The 20046-nt window shown below is 39.7% G+C and overlaps 1 protein-coding gene across 6 annotated transcripts; it reads left to right on the forward strand.

Moving 5' to 3' along the window:
• Positions 1-4855: 4855 nt before the first annotated feature.
• CAPN10 (calpain 10) lies at positions 4856-19855 on the forward strand. Of its 6 annotated transcripts, XM_068406170.1 has the most exons (15): positions 4856-4941; positions 5224-5300; positions 5388-5595; positions 6939-7070; positions 7309-7541; positions 8767-8984; positions 9538-9679; positions 11213-11379; positions 11950-12233; positions 12733-12935; positions 15035-15087; positions 15205-15290; positions 16377-16576; positions 17179-17224; positions 18997-19855. In XM_068406170.1, exons 3-15 carry the CDS (start codon positions 5452-5454, stop codon positions 19024-19026), a joined length of 1938 nt encoding a protein of 645 aa, XP_068262271.1. In that variant the 5' UTR covers positions 4856-4941; positions 5224-5300; positions 5388-5451; the 3' UTR covers positions 19027-19855. The 6 variants fall into 6 exon arrangements, with proteins under 6 accessions (XP_068262271.1, XP_068262266.1, XP_068262270.1 ...); XM_068406165.1 differs by having other exon boundaries at positions 15035-15290; XM_068406169.1 differs by having other exon boundaries at positions 7309-7505; positions 15035-15290.
• Positions 19856-20046: the final 191 nt, after the last annotated feature.

Consider the following 20046-nt stretch of genomic DNA (forward strand, 5'->3'; position numbering starts at 1 on the left):
GTACTGCACAATTCACTTTGGTCAAGTACACTTCTTCGGTCTGTTTTCCCTGTTTGTCCAAAGATAAACAACACAATACAGTCAACACTTATAAATCACATGACACTTGTTTTCACACTTTTTACTATAGATTGATAAAAGCTTAAAGTCATTACAACAATGTCAGACTTTGTGTATAAAAGAAACTGCAGTAGAAATCACAGTGTGAAATTTGTGAAGCCACTGTCCTCCGAGACACAGAATTATTCTTCTGTTGGGAGGACCCAATTTAACTGACACTGAATTTGTTGAAGCCCCAGGTAAGTTGTTTTAGCTTTTGATTACATGCATTCCTAAAACTGCATACCTAATTTCTAGTTTGGATTTGTCTAGTTTCAGCTTCCAGCTCTGGAAGCTACTTGTTTGTTTGCGAAACATAAACTTCTTACTGTTACTAGTCTCTTTCCCATGTAAGTACCTCTTAATTCTTAAAGAAAACAGATTGAGTTGTTTGGTCTCTTGCTGCAAGGTACGTCTTCCACACTTCATGTATTGCTTTAGCTCTGGGGTGGATGTTTCAGCATCCTTTTAAAGTGGAAATTGCACACTGTTTTCTCAAAAATTACCTCAAATGCTGCTGTGTATTCCGCACCAACTTAAAAAGAATTTTTTATTAATACTGTGCATTTATCCTGTTTTTTTCATTAATTACAGTAATAATTTGGGCACAGGTTAGAACATGTCTTACCTGAACATGGCAACCTTTCCTTTTATAGATAAAGGAGTGCAGAGGAAAGCTATTCCATACTCTGCAGGTGACACTTCACCCTATACAGAGGGAGACTAGCTGGTTGCATGGAATGATTGAGCCTGTGTGAACACTTCCCCTCACTCCTTCTCTAAGCGCATGCACCTTCTGCACTGGAAAACTCAAGTCTTATACCTCTGATTTCTTGTCAAGAGATGTAGGATTATGTTGAATGTAGCGTGCCCTACAAGGAAGATGTTCTAATATACTAGACAAGTCTTTCTCTACAGTTTAAGAAATAGCATTAATGGGTTTTGCAGAGCATTGGAACCTTTCCCAAAAGCATAGTTACTGAGATGCAGGGTCTTAAGGAAGAGAGGGAGGTGACAGGAAAGGGTGGGAGATGGGATATTCTTCATGCTCATATGATTTGGTGTCACAGGGATTAAGTCATAATAACTGGTTGACATTCCAGGTGTATGACCCTAGGTGTATGACTTAGGGAAGCATCAGCTCTGTGCATTGTTTTAATTTTGGTGTTTTGTACCACCTTGTTCTTGTGTGCTGTGGTAGTCAGAATGGAAGTTTGGAGCTGTGCTCTACCTCCATGTGTGCCTGAGGCAATGAGGGAGATCTTCTTCCTCACACCAAGCCACTCAAATTGGAAGAGGTCCTCACAACTTCAGTGCGTCAGAGTTTGCAGAAACACAAACTTTGGGCCCAGTCACCACTGCTCTTACCACTTTTACCCATTTCCCTGTCCTTGAACCATCTGGAGTTGGAGACAAAAGCGAACATGAGGTTGATGAAACCCAAGAACTGGAAAATGATCATGAAAATATCAACTACTACTCTGTCAAAAGGATAGTCTTCATTTCATGTGGAAATGAGCTGGCTATTTACCTGGATGCAAATCCCTTTTAACTGTTTACGTTTCCATAGCAACTGGACTCAGCCTCTTGGTGTCTGCTGTCCTCTTTTACAAGGAAATATGAAGCACCTATGTAAACTGCACTGAGAAACAGATTGACAAGAAGGCAAGTGTCATTTTGTCTTAAAATATTCTCTTCAGGACTTGCTGTCTAAATAGACCTGTGTTTCTATCTTCAGGAATAGTTTAATCCAGCAGGACTGGCAAAAGGCAATAGAGAAAATTCTCTGCTGCTTTTGTTCTAAAGAGTTTGGGGTTAATAGAAAAAAAAAAAACCAAAACATCACCAGCTGCGTAATGGATGAATTTGCGCATTTCCAACTTTGCAGTGGGGCAAAGAAAGCATGTCAGATATCTTATGGACAAGATCTTGATCTCTTTCTCCTTCTAATAGCATCATAAATACTATTACGTGTTTAACTAGTTCACTGTTCCAGGTTGGATCTACTAGATCCAACAGTAGATTTACAGTTAGAGCTCAACATTCATACTGCTTTCTAGAATCTGTCCTTTAATGGAATTTATGCAGTTGTGATCTGTGATCGCTGTTTCCTAAAGAAAGCAGCAAGGGTGAAATCTGACACAGATGAGAGCCTCACTGTTCCTGAGACAGAGGTCTTTTTTCACCCCCCTTTCCCTCCCCCAACAGACCTCTCCTGTGTCAGCTCACTTGCAGCCTGTGCAGCTGCAGCTCTTGCATGAGCCGCAGACAAGAGGAGTCCTTATTCTTACTGATAGCAATGTTTCTTTTGCTCCTGAAAGAGTCAAAACTCGAACATGAAAAGTCTTCTTTGTTGATTAAATTTGCTGTATGCAACGGAGAAGCCTTGTGTCTGTGCAACAGGCATAAGCAAGGGGCAGAGAATGTGTTTCTGGGTCAGTCAGTGGCTGGACAGCTACTGCAGTTACCTGCGAGTATTTCCATTCTGCTAAGGTGGAGGTTTGAGAGGAGGATTTCTGCATTCATTTCTGATAGAAACAAATCAGACCAGTATTTTCTGTGGATCTCTCACATTAAGAAAACCTCTCTACCCAAAGACCAGGTGATATAACCCTTAGACTCAAACCCATCATTCTAGGTGAGTGTGAAAACCAGCTTTTTCTGGTAAACGTAATGTCTTCTCACGCTGCCTCAGCAGCGTGCTTGCTTGACCACTCTTGAACTTGAGAAACACTATTGTAAAAGGCCCAAATATGAAAAAGAAAGTGGCCTGCTTTCCATCCCCGGAAAGGTGATGGAGCAACTTGTTCTTGGTGCTGTCTCTAGGCACATCAAGGATAGGGGGATCATTAGGGGCACTCAGCGTGGCTTCACCAAGGGGAAGTCTTGCTCAACCAACTTGATAGCCTTTTATGAGGATGTTACCCGGTGGATAGATGATGGTAAAGCTGTGGATGTGGTCTATCTCGATTTCAGTAAAGCGTTTGACACGGTCTCCCACAGCATCCTCGCAGCTAAACTGGGGAAGTGTGGTCTGGATGATCAGGTAGTGAGGTGGATTGTGAACTGGCTGAAGGAAAGAAGCCAGAGAGTAGTGGTCAGCGGGACAGAGTCCAGTTGGAGGCCTGTGTCTAGCGGAGTTCCGCAAGGGTCGGTTCTGGGACCAGTTCTATTCAATATATTCATTAATGACTTGGATGAGGGATTAGAGTGCGCTGTCAGCAAGTTCGCTGATGACACAAAACTGGGAGGAGTGGCTGATGTACCGGAAGGCTGCGCAGCCATTCAGAGAGACCTGGACAGGCTGGAGAGTTGGGCGGGGAGAAATTTAATGAAATATAACAAGGGCAAGTGTAGAGTCCTGCATCTGGGCAAGAACAACCCCATGTACCAGTACAAGTTGGGGACAGAGCTGTTGGAGACCAGCGTAGGGGAAAGGGACCTGGGGGTCCTAGTGGACAACAGGATGACCATGAGCCAGCAGTGTGCCCTTGTGGCCAAGAAGGCCAATGGCATCCTGGGGTGTATTAGAAGGGGTGTGGTCAGCAGGTCGAGAGAGGTTCTCCTCCCCCTCTACTCTGCCCTGGTGAGGCCGCATCTGGAGTATTGTGTCCAGTTCTGGGCCCCTCAGTTCAAGAAGGACAGGGAACTGCTAGAGAGAGTCCAGCGCAGAGCCACGAAGATGATTAAGGGAGTGGAACATCTCCCTTATGAGGAGAGGCTGAGGGAGCTGGGTCTCTTTAGCTTAGAGAAGAGGAGACTGAGGGGTGACCTCATTAATGTTTATAAATATGTAAAGGGCAAGTGTCATGAGGATGGAGCCAGGCTCTTCTCAGTGACATCCCTTGACAGGACAAGGGGCAATGGGTGCAAGCTGGAACACAGGAGGTTCCACATAAATATGAGGAAAAACTTCTTTACGGTGAGGGTGACCGAACACTGGAACAGGCTGCCCAGAGAGGTTGTGGAGTCTTCTTCTCTGGAGACATTCAAAACCCGCCTGGACGCATTCCTGTGTGATATGGTCTAGGCAATCCTGCCCCGGCAGGGGGATTGGACTAGATGATCTTTCGAGGTCCCTTCCAATCCCTAACATTCTGTGATTCTGTGATTCTGTGCTTCCATATGCCTTGCCCTGCCCCCAAAACCTTTGAACTAGCAGTGGTTTACTGAAGGATGGCTTGCAAGGGGCCTTGTATTTCTGCATTTTTTTGTCATTGTTTTTTTTTTATAGCAAGTCAGTATTTTTTTAATGTATTTTTTTTCTATTTCACTAGGCAGTAGTAGCTACCAAAGTATGAGAAGCGACACATTTTCCTTGTCAGTTCAGCCCTTGGACAATTATTTAGTGATAAACTATCTGAAAATGGGATCTTTGCCATTATCTTGGGAAAACCCTTTGTGAGGGTCGTTTCTCTGACAGTTTCTCTGTCATTAACCTCCATGAAAATACAGTTTGGTTTCGTTTTCCTCAGCCTCTACGAGCTGTTCAGGTGACCTCCTCCAGCTCTGAGCAGAATTCCCAGTTTCTTCTCACTATTCCCGGACGCGCGGCGCCCGTCGACTTGGCCCCACTCAGCGCTGGGGCGGCCGCCGGCACCGCCCCGGGGCTGGGCCCGCCCGCCGCGGGGCACGCTGGGGCCTGTCCCTGCCCCGCTCCGCAGGCCGCGGCGGCGCCCCTTTGGTGGTGCGTGCACCACGTGCCCGCCTGCCGCCTCCTCATTGGTCGACGGCCCAATCCGTTATCTCCGGGCTGGACAAGAGGCTGAGGGGCGGTGAGGGAGTGTCCGGCGTTGCCGCGATACCGGCCGTCCCGGGTATGGCGGCGGGGCGTGCCCCGCGGTGAGGAGATGGCTGAGGGGGCCTTTGTGGTGGCCGGGAGTCGGGGAGGACGTGTGCGGAGGTGGCCTGGTTGAGGCCCGTTGTGGCGAAGGGTGTTTGCGTGGGGGCGGCTCGTGGGTAGGAGGAGGTGTGTGTGGAGGGGGGCTTGGGGCTGGTTGTGAGGGAAGGGGTTTGGGTGGAGGGGGCCTTGTGGGGAGGGTGTGCGTAGAGGGGCGGGGAAGGGGTCTGAGTGGGCTCCTGGGTGTAGGTCTCTTCTGAGACCCCCCTTCTCTTTTCCAGCAGAGCGGGGAACCTCTGGGGTGCTATGAGGTGCTGAAAGAAGCCAGCAATGGCGTGGTTCAAGGTGCTCCGGGGAAAGAGTGAGAGGCTTTCTGTTCCTAAATAAATCTATCTTCCTTATTTGTGCCTCAGTTACGATTCCCGAGTAATGCTCACTTATATTGTAGGTTGGTGCTTGGCAATATAAAGTTGTGGAAATAGCTGGCAAAACTGCTTAGGATTGTGTTGAAAATGCTGGGAGAGAAAAAGCAATTAATCTTGAAAAGAGACCTTTACACAGACCCCACGTTTCCAGCCAATGATACCTCTATATTTTTTGATTATTGTACCCCGCTTGCCGAGTTCAGAGGCGAAATATCTTGGTTGAGACCTAAGGTGAGTTTTAAGGTATAAAAGACTGTGATTTTAGCAGAACTGGACTTTAAGGTAGTAAATGGTAGTTAGCATTGAATGACTGCTTCTGGGTGTTTTTATTGTTTAGAAATACAGAAGTGATAAAACCAATGTATGTCAGTGTTAACAATATATGAATTACAGTTTTAAATCTGGCTGCCTGTTTGTAGGTTTTATTTAAAATCTGTTGTAGAACTCTTGAATTTCATGGCACTAGTAGAAATTCAGATATTTTATTATAAATATGTTTCATTATGCAAATAATGTGCATACCAAGTTAAAAACCAGCATTATGTCATTCCTGATTTTTTTCATATTTTGTGTAACTGTCTTGAACATAACTGGATTTTAGAGATTTTAAAGATTTTTCAGGAGGATATTGCTCTTTTTTTTGTGATTGTCAATGTCTTTGATAACAAGAAAGAAAACTTTTTAAGATTATAACTTGAGTATGACTTGTATTGCTTTTAAACTTACAGCTGGGTTTCAGAGCAAGCCATAAGAGACCTAAAAAGTCTAGAATAAATGAATATACTGCAGAATGCAAAGTGAAGTATTTATGATACTGCCTTTGTGTGGTGGGGTTAAAAAAAGGCTATAGAAATGTAATGGAGAAAAAAGGTATGTTGTCTTTAGTGGTATTGTTTTTTTCCCCTGCATCTGGGCATGGCTGTAGAACAGTGATAGAGCTGTTGGTTATCAGACAGAATTGGCAAACAAATGACTTCATGGAGCCCGGTGTGCAACTTTCTGCTTTTGTACCTTACACCTTGATTACTACTGAGGGCTGATCAGTTAATTTCCATCTCTTGCAGTGTTTACAGGTGAGAGAAGAACTGTTTTAAAAACTCACTTTCAGATCTGATTGTGTTCAGGACTTTGCATTTGAAACTACTTATTTTGCTACCAAGTAATCTATTTTTATTTGCCCTAGGAAAGGTTTTTCTCTTATGCTAAGTTGGGATGTGCGGTTCAATGTGAATGGCATTGATTCTATCACAGTTGATCATATGTCTAGCAAGGAGCTGAGAAATTATGTTGTCTTTCACTTATTGATGCCTCTGCTAAGGTTGCACCTGATGGTGATGCTTGTGTACTAAAATTCATGTGAAACTAGATCTACCTCACATAAAGTACCTGTAAAATAGCCACAAGGCAGTAATTTGTTATTGCTTGCTTAGGCTGTGTCTGAAAAGGAAATGTTCCAGAGGTAAAAATTCCCTTATTTTGTGAGAGGTCTCTGGAGCCCCCTCATTCCCTGAAACACAGACTTTGTTAGAATGTCATGCAGGATTTGGCTTTAACTCCCCTTCTTTTAATTTTAGGACATTTGTTCTACTCCTCGGTTATTTTCAAACAATCTGCAGGATGTGCAAGTGAAACAAGGGATTTTGGGAGACTGTTGGTTCCTGTGTGCCTGTGTAGCTTTGCAGAAGAGTAAATACCTACTGAATAAGGTATAGAGAAGTTTCTCATTTCATGTTTCTGAAGTTTTCTTCACCTAATTTACATTTGTATATTGTTCTTGAATCCCAAGCCTCCATGTGAGTATCAGTTTTGCTTAGTTTTACTGTTTTTGTGGTGGTATTTTTTTCTGCGATTATGACAAATGGTTGATATTCAGCATATCTAAACTGGTTTTGTTTACCAACAAAGTGTCACTATTTGTCTTGATTTTTGGCTTTTGCCGTCTAGGTAATCCCTCCGGGTCAGCCCAGCTGGACAGATAAGTTGTATCAAGGCTGTTTCACTTGTCGAGTCTGGCAGTTTGGACACTGGGTGGAAGTGACCATCGACGATCGTTTGCCTTGCCTTGGTGGTAAACTCTGCTTTTCCCAGTGTCAGACAGAGGATTTGTTTTGGCTTCCACTGTTGGAAAAAGCTTATGCAAAGTATGTGAACACTGTTATTGAGGGAAGTCAAGGGAGGTACATACCTGTATATCTTCTGCTTACTTATTTTATCTAACTGGTTTGGGCATACATCTGTGTATTATTCAGTATAAACTACAACGCCTGCCAGCTTTCACATACTGGGTTGTGCTGAAATTGCTCTTTAAACTGCATATCTGTAAGGTGTGTTTCTAGTTGCATATGAGGTAAGATAGTCTTAGGGAGAGAAAAGCAAGAGCTGCAATGAATTATCAGGATGCAAATGATGTTCATTAAGTCACTATCCATTGGTCATCTAATTTGTTAAAGGGAAATATTTTACTAGTGCAGCATTTGAGGGCAGCTGAGGACTTAATGAAAAGCAGGAAGCATGCAAATATTTTCATGGAAAGCAACAACATTACGTGAGTTTGTACTAGTTGAGCCTCTGTTTTTATGAGTTTCACTGCTCTTTGGCTTAATTTGATAGCTTATTATTTTGAGAAGAAACAACCGTATTGTTAATGTGTTTGAAAATGCAGCTGTCTTATGTTTTATGACACATCCATCAAAATGCTGTCCAGACGGACAAACCAATTTGGAGGCAAAGTACGCTGGTAAAGTAGACATCAAATGTCCAAAAGAACTTGGATGAAAGATTGTGTGGTTGCCAGCAGAGGGCAGAAAAAGACTTAAAGTATGAAGTAATTTATTCAACTGTAGATACATTGAGCAGAAGTTGTGAACCAGCAATGGCATGTTAAAGCTCCTCTGTAGGTTTGAAAGGTAATATTCTTTGTTTTCTGTAGAGTCTTATCATTCTGTCTTGTCATATCATTCTGTTATAGGCTTATTTCTTTTGCTATCTTCTGCATCTGCTGCATCATGTACGGTAGTCTCTTGATTTACTGAAATTGTTGAAGGAAGTGCTACTCTGGTTGGTTGTGCAGAGTGAACAAAGAATAGTTGAAGAGGAAGAAATGTTCTGTATATTTATTTATACAGAATGCAGTTAGTATATCATGAAAGATGATGTAGTGCATGGATAATAAGGTACAGATGACTAGTGCTAGACTAGAGTGGTTTCTATGTAGGATGGAATGAATTGTAATAAACTTCCCAGTAGAATGTCTGCTGGCTTAGGTATTCTTTAGGTGTTGTATTCTGTATAAATAAAATAGTATGTGCTTTCTCTTGCCTACTTGGGGATATGAGGTAGGGTACAGTCATGATTGTGAGATAGGGTGGGGTTGAAAGTACATGAGAACCATGTTTTTTGTAGAGTGCATGGATCTTACGAACAGTTGTGGGCAGGACAGGTGGCAGATGCTTTGGTTGATCTGACTGGAGGAATTGCTGAAAGATGGACCTTGAAAGGCCCTGGAAGAAACACGGAGAAAGAGAAGACTGGCATGGTTTTGGAGAAAGCAGTGTTTAGAAGATTAATGAATCTGAAGGAACAGTGTGTAATAAGCTGCTCAGTCCTCAATTCCAGACAAGGTAATAGTAAAATTCTGGACATTTTTAAAGTAAATATCTCTGTTTAACAGGGTTCTGAGCACAAGGCAGCCAGCAAATTCATAGTGCTGGTTCTAGTACCATACGAGTTTGATGGTGCAATTTTATATAACCTTGGATAAATAGAGATTTAAGGATGTTATTGAGTTCAGGATGGAGGATGCTTTTGAGGAGTGCTTTTTATATTAGTTGTTAATATGGTCAGTTCTCATAAACAAATGCATACCCCCCTATCCCCTGAAAAAGCACATAAAAACAACCTTAAAAATCCAAATGAATTTTGGCACCGAAAATTTGTAGATGTTTGAGATCAAGGAGTGAATTAATACGCTTCAAAATTTTTATTTATTTTATTTCTATATAGTCACGACTAAAATGAACTGTTTGGGTTTTTTATGCTATTTTTATACTGATTTAAAACCATTTTCTTTTATCTCAAAATTGCCTTCTTTCACAGGATAGTTTAATGTCATTCATTGTAAAATATGGAGCAGGTTCTTCTGTTTACTTTCAAATATTTTTTCTTTCTATTCAGGTGCAAGTGAACTAGGAGAATTTCATGCCTTTATTGTGATAGACATGTTGAATCTGTCTGAAGTGTCAGGCAAGGAAATCTTCCTACTACGAATACGAAATCCTTGGGGGAGGCGGTGCTGGAGAGGTCCCTGGTGTGAGGGGTGAGTAGGTTTATTTTCATTTGGAAAAATCATTTGTGAAAATGCTGAAGCACAAAGCCTATCTATGTATTGCATAAGCAAATATTGCTGATAGGCTATAGTGGCAGAGGGAGACTTCAGTTCGTATGCAATCCTTTGGAGAGTTCAGTAGTCACGTAGCTCATTGGTTCAAGGCTAGTCATTTTGATCTGTTAGTTCTGGTAATCTAAATATTTTTATTAACAGTTTTTTTTTTTTTGTTTATCAAAGCATCGTATCTTTTCGTAGAGATAAACTTAAGATGTTGGTTTGTTTTCTGTCTCTGATTTTTGTGGTGCTTTTTTTTTGTTCTGCAATCGATCTAAGTATCTTTGCTCATAAGATGTTTGTGACTTACAGTCACTCAGCTTTACTTGACTGTTCTCATTCGATCTTAGTTGCAGAAGACAAGCAAAGGAGTATGTATAAAACAAAATATAGCAGAAGGAAGGATGCTTATGTTTTTTGCTTTTGTGCTCTCATTTCTGTACATTAATATGAGTAGAAGAAGCTGGAATCAAGTAGATACAAAGCAGAGTAGATATAAAGTAGATACAAAAAAAGAGATCTGTTTTAAAGGAAATGCAGAAATATGTTTAACAGTTCATATAGCAAAGTAACAAGAATGAAAGGGCAGACCCTACTAGCTTATTTTGAAAAGAGTTAGCATATTTAGACTGTACAAAAGAACATGCAGTTCTTGACCCAAGGAGCAAGCTTTCAGCATTAAAATATGGTAACAATATGATCATGTTAATAAACATTTTAGAGAAATAGGTTTTTTTCCCTTGAGTTAAAAAGATGGCTTAATCACATCAATTGAGACTTAAGTTGATGTGTTTTGCTTTTGGCAGAGTTTTGGTTATATATTTGGTTTCTTGTAGTTTCTTTGCCAAACAGTAAGTTACCATGTAGTTGCAAGAGGATAGCGTGTCATTGAGTGGCCTAAGAGCCCTGTTTTATTCAAGTGCAGAACTGTTCTTTGTTGTTAGTGAAACAATAAAAAATGTTGAAAGTACTAGCTTTTAATGGACCCTACCTAATGAGGTGTTTAATTACTTGGTTTATCATGACTTAGCCAGCAGATTCATGAGGATAACCAGCTGCTTCATATAGACAGTGTTTTTATGTTCACTATACAGCATTAAAATTCTTTCAGAAGTCACTGTGCAGCTCGTTTTACTTTTTCGTCACTATTTTTAACAACTGTTAGAATCTTTATTTTGCTCTCACACTTTGGACTGTACTGTGTGTTGTAAGCAAAGTAGCTATTTCACCTAGAAGTATGCTGGTGTTAGGTTGTTTCTAAGTTTTCTTTGATATGTTGTGATTCATAATTTCTGTTATCTCTCTCACTGACTAGCTACATGTACACAGAAATATTCAATGCAACGATTTGACAATAAGATAAAGAAACCTCCTCTTATTGTCCTGCTCCATGGGATATTTGACAGAACATTGTTACAGAACTTTATTGGCCAAAGAACTAAATGTTAACTTTTGTCTTATGTGCAGGGGTCAAGGATGGAGCCAGCTAGATCCAGTAGTCGCCTCAGAACTGCTCTCACAGATCCAAGAGGGAGAATTCTGGGTTGATGAAGAGGAATTTTTCAGGGAATTTGATGAGGTTATCATGAGCTTTCCAGTCAATGAGGAAGGACAACTTCAGAGCCTCTATACAGGTATGGTATGAGAAAACAACTTTTTCATACAAATAATGTTATGTCAATAGGAAAGACTGATCTGAATTGCAAGTGGATGCAACTAGACCATAATTTCTCAGTCTTTCCCTCTCCTTTGGATCGTAGGCCTTTTCTGTCTCTGCTGGAAAGAATAGAAGGACAAGAGGAAATTGAAGATCTTTTAGAGGAGTCCTTGATATTTCTCTGAGATCTAGTTATGTGCTAGTTTCTTGAGACATCAGTGTTTTCTGTCTAGAAGGCTGTTGTTCTGGACAGCCTTGTGTGGTGGATTTTTTTTTTTTTTTTTTTTTTTTGATGGGAGATAAACTTCAGATTTCTAGAAACAGTTTCTTCTTGTAAAAATCGTGTTATCAATCTGCCATTACCAGTTGTGACACTCAATTCTCATGCCTGTCGACATGTTGGTCACTAATATCTGCTTGGAGAAAGAGTTAGGGCTACGACAGCATGTTTTTCTTGGGCTGGGGGATCTCTGCTGTGTATCTGTTGTATAGAATTAAGTATCCTCTGGTGTCTGAAATCCACACCGTGTTTTTCTTATTTTGTTAGAGAAAGTGCTGTATCACTCGCAGAATCTTTTTGGATCCTGGGTGAGAGGCCAGTCTGCAGGTGGCTGCCGTAACAACAGCAGCTTCCCTACCAACCCTAAGTTCTGGCTGAGAGTCTGTGAAAAGAGTGAGGTGTGCATTGCTCTGCTGCAGAAACATAGGAAATACAGTACTGACTGGGCCGGAAGAATTAAAAATTTGACTCATTTAGCAGAGGAGAATCTATCTTTGACTGAAGGCATACAGGGGAAGAATTATCAGGCTGTGGGATTGCATGTCTGGAAGGTAATATGGGGAGTGACATTTTTCTTTTTACTAGTAGAAGTTTTAAAGCATTACTGAAACATCTGAGTAAAATCGTTCATTTCCTACGGCAGTGATATGATAAAACTGTTCACACGTTTTACATCTCTGATTTACGTTAGAATGATCCTGTTGATCTCACAATGCAGTTAACTGTCTGTACAAACTATTAGTGGACTAGTACTTTCTTCTTACAATTGAGTGCCAAGAGGCAGAGCTTTTGGAACTGTTCCAAACTAGTACATGACATTTCAGGCTGCTTATTTGATGGCTACTCCTAAATTTACTCCTCCTGAATATTAACTCTTCCTACTCCTCTTTGATGTTCAGCTTATCTGCTGATATTCTCCTCCTTACTTGTTTCCTTTTGTAAACGTATGCATGTTTAAGAATATTTTAAACAATATTTGATCATTTTTAGTTTTATTAAAAACTCCTCATTTTTCCTAAAACACCACACATCATTATGCATCTGTTCTAGGTGGAGAAGAAACGATTTAACCTTCCAAAGACCCTCTCTGCTCCTCCAGTTGTAGGTACCATCTGCCATTCCTATGATAGAGAAGTGCATGTATGCTGTGACCTTTCGCCTGGGTTTTATCTTCTTGTTCCCAGCACTTTTCTGAAAGGTGCAGTAGGGAATTTCTTGCTTCGTGTATTTTCAACGGGAAGGATCTCTCTCAGGTAGGTTTAAAACAAAACAGAAAATTTCTTATAGTCGTCATAAACAAATATATGTAGCACTAAGTGTAAATGTTTTTGAAGGGTTGTGCAGAGTACCAAGTAGCGGCATTGTTTTGTCTTTAAATTTATGTAAGTAGTGTTCTATATCCTTGTTTCTTTCCATGAAGCTGCAACTACCACCTCTTGTTAAAATATCAGTCAGATGAGTAGCATCTTGACTCTAAACTGCAGCCTAGTGTTTTGAGAAAGTGTATATTTTGTAAAAGAACTGAATAGGTTTCTGCAGAACGTGTTTCTCAATATGTGGAAGTTCTTTCTTAATGTATGGAACAATGAAGATGTACCACAGAAGTTAAAAGCAGCTGTTATTATTGCAATTGGTGACAGAAAAGGAGAGCAGTATATTATCATGTATGCTGGAAAACACATACTAACAGATTGTCTGACGTATAACATTGTTATTAGTGAGCAGTACAGCTTAAATGCAAATAGAGGGTCAGCAGTGGACTCAGATGACGTAGTGTTCATAGCGCATCTTTTCAGGACAGGTGTGGAAAATAGCACCAATGTTTACAGTGTCTTCTTTAGCTGAATGAAGAATTCTTTTTTGAATTAAAGCATTCAACACTGACAATACAGCTGAACTTGTGAAGGCCTCAAGAAGTTTAGCAGAATTCTGATAAAATTCTTGGATCACTGCATATTGTGTTCTAGGTGATCCTTCCTCATAACTTGTGACACAAAATAGACTTTTATAATAGACTTGGAACAATTATTTCTTTCAGTGTAAAAATGCTTGCTTATCCAACAGGAAAGATCAGCAGTGTCAGTCCCATAGCTTCTGATGACTTTTAATTTTTGTAGCTATAGCTGACTGCATAGCTATCTCAGCACTTAAAAGTCAATTTTTCATGAGCAATTCTGTGTTGGTGACCATAGCCTTGAATTAATTACTTAAGAAGACATGATGATGAGTAGTTGTGTGGAGTCAGCAAAGTTGTACCTTCTTCCAATAAACCTGAAAAAATCTGAGGTTGTCTAGCAGCTTGCGCCAGGTAAGCTATATACAGAGGCAAAACATACCGTTGGCAACATGTTTAAAAGTGGTTCAAATTTTTTTATATTCTGGTTGTACACTATCAACTCATGTCTTCTTGGAGAGAAGCTGGCAAATCACGCTACAAAGCCAGAACATGCATTAATCATTCACTCTGTGGAATTTGGAAACAAGATGGCATCAAGTTTTAGACCAGATAAAGCTCTGCAAAACTGTGAGGCTAACATTGCTGTATGGGTCCAAGTTGTGTACTTCTTACTGGCAATATGTTTGGTTTCTGGGCATATTTCATCTGTACAGCATGTTGGACTTCCAGTGATGGGATAAAATTTCTGGTACTGCTGTTAAGTATAACACTTCCTCAGACTGAAACAGAGGTGCTGGCCTGGATACATGTCTAGAATGGACAATCACAGAATAACATAACAGCTGTTACATGTTTGCAACTGGGAAATTGGAAATAAGGACAGATGATATGTTTCAAGTTATGTTGAAATACGATTTCAAACGCTGCACAGCTGGTAATGATACTGATTTGTTCATATGGCTGTGAAAAGAGGTGCTGGGCTAGGATCGAAAAAGGGGTTAACATTACAGTGATCAAGTCAGAGGAAACTACCATTTTACTTCTGATTAAAGGCATATTGAATATAAAAAAAGAATGTAATGTATACTTTGGACTTACTGAGGTGCCCACGTATGCTCCAGAAGTCGCTGTCAGTTGTATCGCTTTCAGATAGGACAAATAGCACAAGAGTAAGGAGGAAAAATGTGCAGGCTGCATTACTTCATGAATGTACAAAAACTTATCTGGTTTTCGTGCATGGTTTGTATATGCTATGTTGTTCTTCTGGAGTTCTGTGAATTACCTAGCGACTTAGACTTGTACAGTTCTCTTTTCCTTTGTGCTGAAAGTTTGGAGGACTTGTATTTATGTAAGTTTATGTAATACTAGTTCATTTTTGTGAGCTGGTGTTCTAGATTTTGTGAAATCATACAGATTTTTATACATCTAGTTTCTTTTCTCTCTTGCGTTTAATAGTGAGCTAAAACCGCCACCCACAGATGCTGCCCTCTGTGAAGAACTCCCAGCAGGTGAATGGGAGACAGTGCAGCTGCATGGATGCTGGAAAAATGGGCAAAGTGCTGGAGGTAGCAGGAACTTCCCCTCCTTCCATATCAATCCCTGCTTTCCCCTCTCCATTCCTGCAGGACCAGGAAAAAGCAGTGTGAAAGTTACCCTCCGTCAGCACTGCCAAGATAGCAAGTGTCATCCAATAGGTTTCCATATTTTCCAGGTAAGACTTCTGGTCAGTTTGATTCTCGTTTGCCAAGTGTGAAGGTAAGCCTGCCAGTTAGTTCAGTGCTCCTTGTGCTTGGCCAGGGACATGATCCTTCTAGGAGAAACACAGACTGGTCATGTGAGGTAATGTCCATGGAAAATACAGAATAACTACATCCAGGTAGCATAGTAACCAGACAATTGGTTCCACTGAATCCTTCCAACATTCTAAATTAGTTTTAGACATGATGAATCCTCCTTTTGAGGATTTGCAAAGAATTCTCAGTGTCTCAGTGACTGAGGACCAGACGTTTTGGTAACTGATCATGAAAACTTACTTTCTTCATCTCTAATAGTTATTTACCTGTCCATTGACAAGTGGTGTTGGATCCACAGGCAAGATTAGGATTCAAAAGGACTGATGTGTTGAACAGATGATCTGAAACAAAACAAGATATGATTTGGTATGGACAAATACAGGTTCTACATGTATGTGCCAGTGATCAGCTGCATAAATGTAGGATGGGAAGCTTCTGACCAGGTGGCTGTTTTGCAGGGAGAGCTAGCTTTATTTTCAGAAAACGTTCTTCAAAAAAGGTGTTGCTTAAATGGAGACTCTGGAGTTGAGCGTTAGGAGCGATCATGTAGCTTCAAATATACAATATGTGAAGTAAGATTGAAAGAATGGCATTTTTCATGCCCATAGAAGAGTGAAAAGTCTAACATGAATTTTTAGTACAGTAAAGGGCACTAGAAAGAGGAAGGACGTAGTCAGGTCACCATATCAGTGAGGTGAAAAACAAGGGAATTAGGCTGCAGCAAGGAAGAGTGAGGTTAGACAGTAGAAAACCCTTTTGAGCTATGTGGGTAGTGGATTGTATAAACTGTCTACAAATATAGTAGGGATGATTTATCTGTACTTGTTAATGCCATCTGGGTTTTCTGGAAGCCTTCCCATCCACCTCATGTAGCTCTGTACAGAAGAGTGAGTATTTGGAGTAGAATAGATATGGAACATACCATATTATGGTTTACCAGGAAATTAACTTTGTGAGGCCTGAAATCTGTGAAAAGATAGGCATGTTTTCGTTCTTTTTTGCAGGTGCCTAACAGCAGCTGGAAACCACATACTACTTCTTTTCTACACTTGGAGCCACTGGTTAGCTGTGTACCTCATTGCTATTCACAGGAAGTAAGCCAGCTTTGCAGACTTCCTGCAGGAAGCTATGTAATTATACCTTCTACCTACTTGCCCAGTACAGAAGGTGATTTCACAGTGGTCATAGCAACCAAAATAGACAGGTAAAAATATGTTGCCTTCTATTTGCATTTGTAGTATTTTTAGTGCGTGCGTTAAAGGATGTTTGGAAACAATAACTGTAGTGACATGTTCTCACTTTTGATAGAAAATAGTATTTTTTTTTTTAAAGTCTTTGTATTGCTGTTATGTTTGCAAGCACTGCTTACTGCTTTGACTATGTTGGAGGAATGAGTTAAAAAAATGTATTTGTAATCTTCTTGCATCAGTTACTTAATAACATGTCAAGTGCTGGAGAAGATGGCACTACAGCAACCGAGTATCAGCTATGTCCAGATATTAGGATTTATGCTGAAATTTTACTAAGCTTTTTAATAAACGGGGTTGTTCTTTGATAAACTGCAGTCTGTTGCAAGCCTTATTGCAGGTAGTTCCTCCTGATGAGAATAACAGCTCTGAATCAGAATTTGTAGATTCCATAAGATTGCATTAAATGTCCAGAAAATTGTGTCAAGATCTCATAAGGATGTGGAACAAAGCTTAGCATAACAGTCTTCCCCTTTTGAAGTGGGATAAATGGTTGATGTTTACGAGATTCCCCCCAGTGCTTTTGTGCAGAAATAAGCGTGGTTTTGGTTTTCAACAGGAAGCGCATTCACAGCCGGGAGACACTTGGACAAGTATTGCAAGAAGTAAGTGATACATTTTTCATTTCAGTTGTTCTAAAGGTGTTGCAGAGGCATCACTGAGGCTTATTTAATAACTAATATTGAGAGTCATGTACTAGTGGATCAGACTTTGAATGTTCTGGTTTACTTTCTGCAAACTGATAATTAATCAGTAAAGCGGTTAAGTTTTGGTGGTGTTTTTTTTTGTTTCTCAGACAAAAAAGCAGCATTTGTTAGCAGCTAACAAAATTTGTCTTTTCACACTGCTCAGATATACGGAAGCTTCTGTATGTCTGTTTGATAAAGTCATTATTTACTCCCTCAAGTCATTCCCCAGAATTTACCTCTGCTGTAACATCTGTGAGAAATACGACTATTAGTGATGAGTAGGTGGTTGTACTCTTTATGCCTTTGGATATTTTGATGTATTCATTCTTGGTGTCACCATAGGTCTGCTAGCTTTAATTATATATTGTATCCTTCCTCCATCTGATTGGCTTTGATATTAATTTGGGATCCTACGTATTACGATTTAGAAATTCTAGCAATATTATAATGTTGTAAAGACTTAAGAAAATAGGGCAAAAAGAAGAAAAGCAAACAGGCAATCCAAAGATGAGCTTTCACGACACTAGAGTTTAGTTTTTTATTTGTTTCCTTACTGCCAGCCCATAGTCTTCTACCATCATAATCCTTCTTGGTGTGCGAGCCATTCTGATTAATGCCACCTATTTAATATTTTGGTATTGTGTTTTACATGCATATCTAATGAAGCAATACTGAAGGGCTGGATGTGAATACTGAGTACCTAATACTTATGGTACTTTTACTATGTGGAGAGGAGAACTTTGAATGTATTATTTTAACAATTGTTTAAAGATACCTGATTTGGTTGACGGGTCAAAGCGTGCCCTTGATAATACTCTGCTTATTAGTTGAGAACAAGACCATCTAGATACTTGGCTCTTTCCCTTTGAGGTTTTAATAAAAACAAAGCAAAAATCTTGGGGGAAAACTCTTCACTCAAGATTAGATCTGGTTTACTAATTTTCTTAATGTAGGTCATGTTGACCAATGATTACATTTTGTCCTTAAAACCACACAAACAGTATGGATTTTGTGTGCTTCGCAAAAATGGGCAAAGACCTGTATGTACTTTCCTCATGGTGCTTGTTATTTTAATATTTAGGAGCTGAAGTATGTAATGAAGTCCCTTATTGCTGTTGTTTTGGAAACAAAACGTTGCAAGGCCTTTATTACAGAAGGAATATATTCAAAGATATGTTTCTTGTAATATTCCATGAAAACAGTTGGACTTGGGCAAAGGGTGCTTCCTGACATCAAGGGGACAGTTTAGATTCTTCAGGACTTGCAAACCTGAAGAATTTGGAAATGGCAGTTAAAAGTTTAATCTCATCTTCAACAGCATAGGTTTTTCTGAAGACTGAACTTAAAATCATTTAGTGCTTTCAGGGGTTTAACCTCTGAAGGACCTAGGCAGTCTGCCTTACTGAGAAGTTGGGCCCTTGATTTCTAAGGGGTGCGTCACAGCAGAGATGGATGTCAGTGTTTTTCTAAAAGTTTGTCTATGTGTTTTCTAATTGCTGAAGTGATGGGATTTATGAGTTTTAGTTTTTTTTAAGGTATTTCACACGAAAAGCTTGCATTTTGTGCTTAATTTGTAAATCTTTTCTCTGCTTTACTTTGATTCCTTATGAATTTCTTCTCTTTCTTGGCAAAAAAGTTAACTAATGAAATAGCTTTTTTTTTTTCCTGCATTGTTCATTTTCTTATAGATTTCATTTACAACTGTGATGACAAGGTAGTCTAGAATTCTCACACTGTCATTTCAAGAAACATCGGAAAGCCAAGGAATGCCTCACCTCTTGCAGTTTTCAGTTTTAAATGGAATAACAAGAAGATACTTTTAGCCCAGCTGTTTTTCACTGGAACCAACTGTCAGGCCTGTGACGACTTCTTTGTAAAAATACCTCCTTAATCATGTAACTCTGAATATTTGCTCTTACCATGTTTTTTAGAACCAGCATTGTACAGCAAATCATAATGTACCTCAGTTCTTCAAAAATACAGTTGAAGAATATGTGCATGTTTTAACTGAAGTTACAGTTTTGGAAGAAAACTAGAAAAATGTGCATAATGAAATAATATTTGGGGGAAAAAAATAATCAAGCTTACAGAATAACTTCAGGAGACCAAAGAGGTAAACATAGAGGAAAGAAACTGGAGTCTTTTTTTCAGGTAGGACATACCTCAAGAACTGTCAAAATACACTGGAGTAGAGAAAGTCCAAGCTTGTATCCTACACTGCCAGTCATGCTGCTGAGCACTTTATCATGGGCCCTTTGTCAAATGATGCAAATGGTGGGTTGAAAAGAAGGACTTTTTTTTTGGTGAGTTTTTCTTTAATGGACACCAGAAAGGAAGAAGATAAGACTTGAAAACTTTTGTTTATGAACTATCATGTCAGACTGCTTTTGTAAATCTGTAAGAATGTGTTTTATGCAAGATCTGCCCTCACTGTAAGAAATACAAAGTTTAAGAGATTTTTCTTAATTTATGTTTGAAAGTATTTCTTATTCAAGGCAGATTTTTTAGATGTTATATTTTCCTCAATAAAATGGAGTAATGTTGAAAGTTTTAAAATGTCTTTTATTAAAAAGGTGAAAACTGTCAATGATGTCAAGTCTGCATCTGTTCTGCAGTGGCAAGCTTTACAGTGTGTTACAGCCCTCAGGTCTTCACCAAATGGAAGGGAATAATTGCAAATATTTCAGAGGATAATCAAGTCTGCCATTAGTTTTACGTCCAAGAAATATGTAGTATTC

Source organism: Nyctibius grandis, chromosome 8 (assembly GCF_013368605.1).
Source record: "Nyctibius grandis isolate bNycGra1 chromosome 8, bNycGra1.pri, whole genome shotgun sequence".
In the NCBI taxonomy this organism is placed as follows: Eukaryota; Metazoa; Chordata; class Aves; order Nyctibiiformes; family Nyctibiidae; genus Nyctibius; species Nyctibius grandis.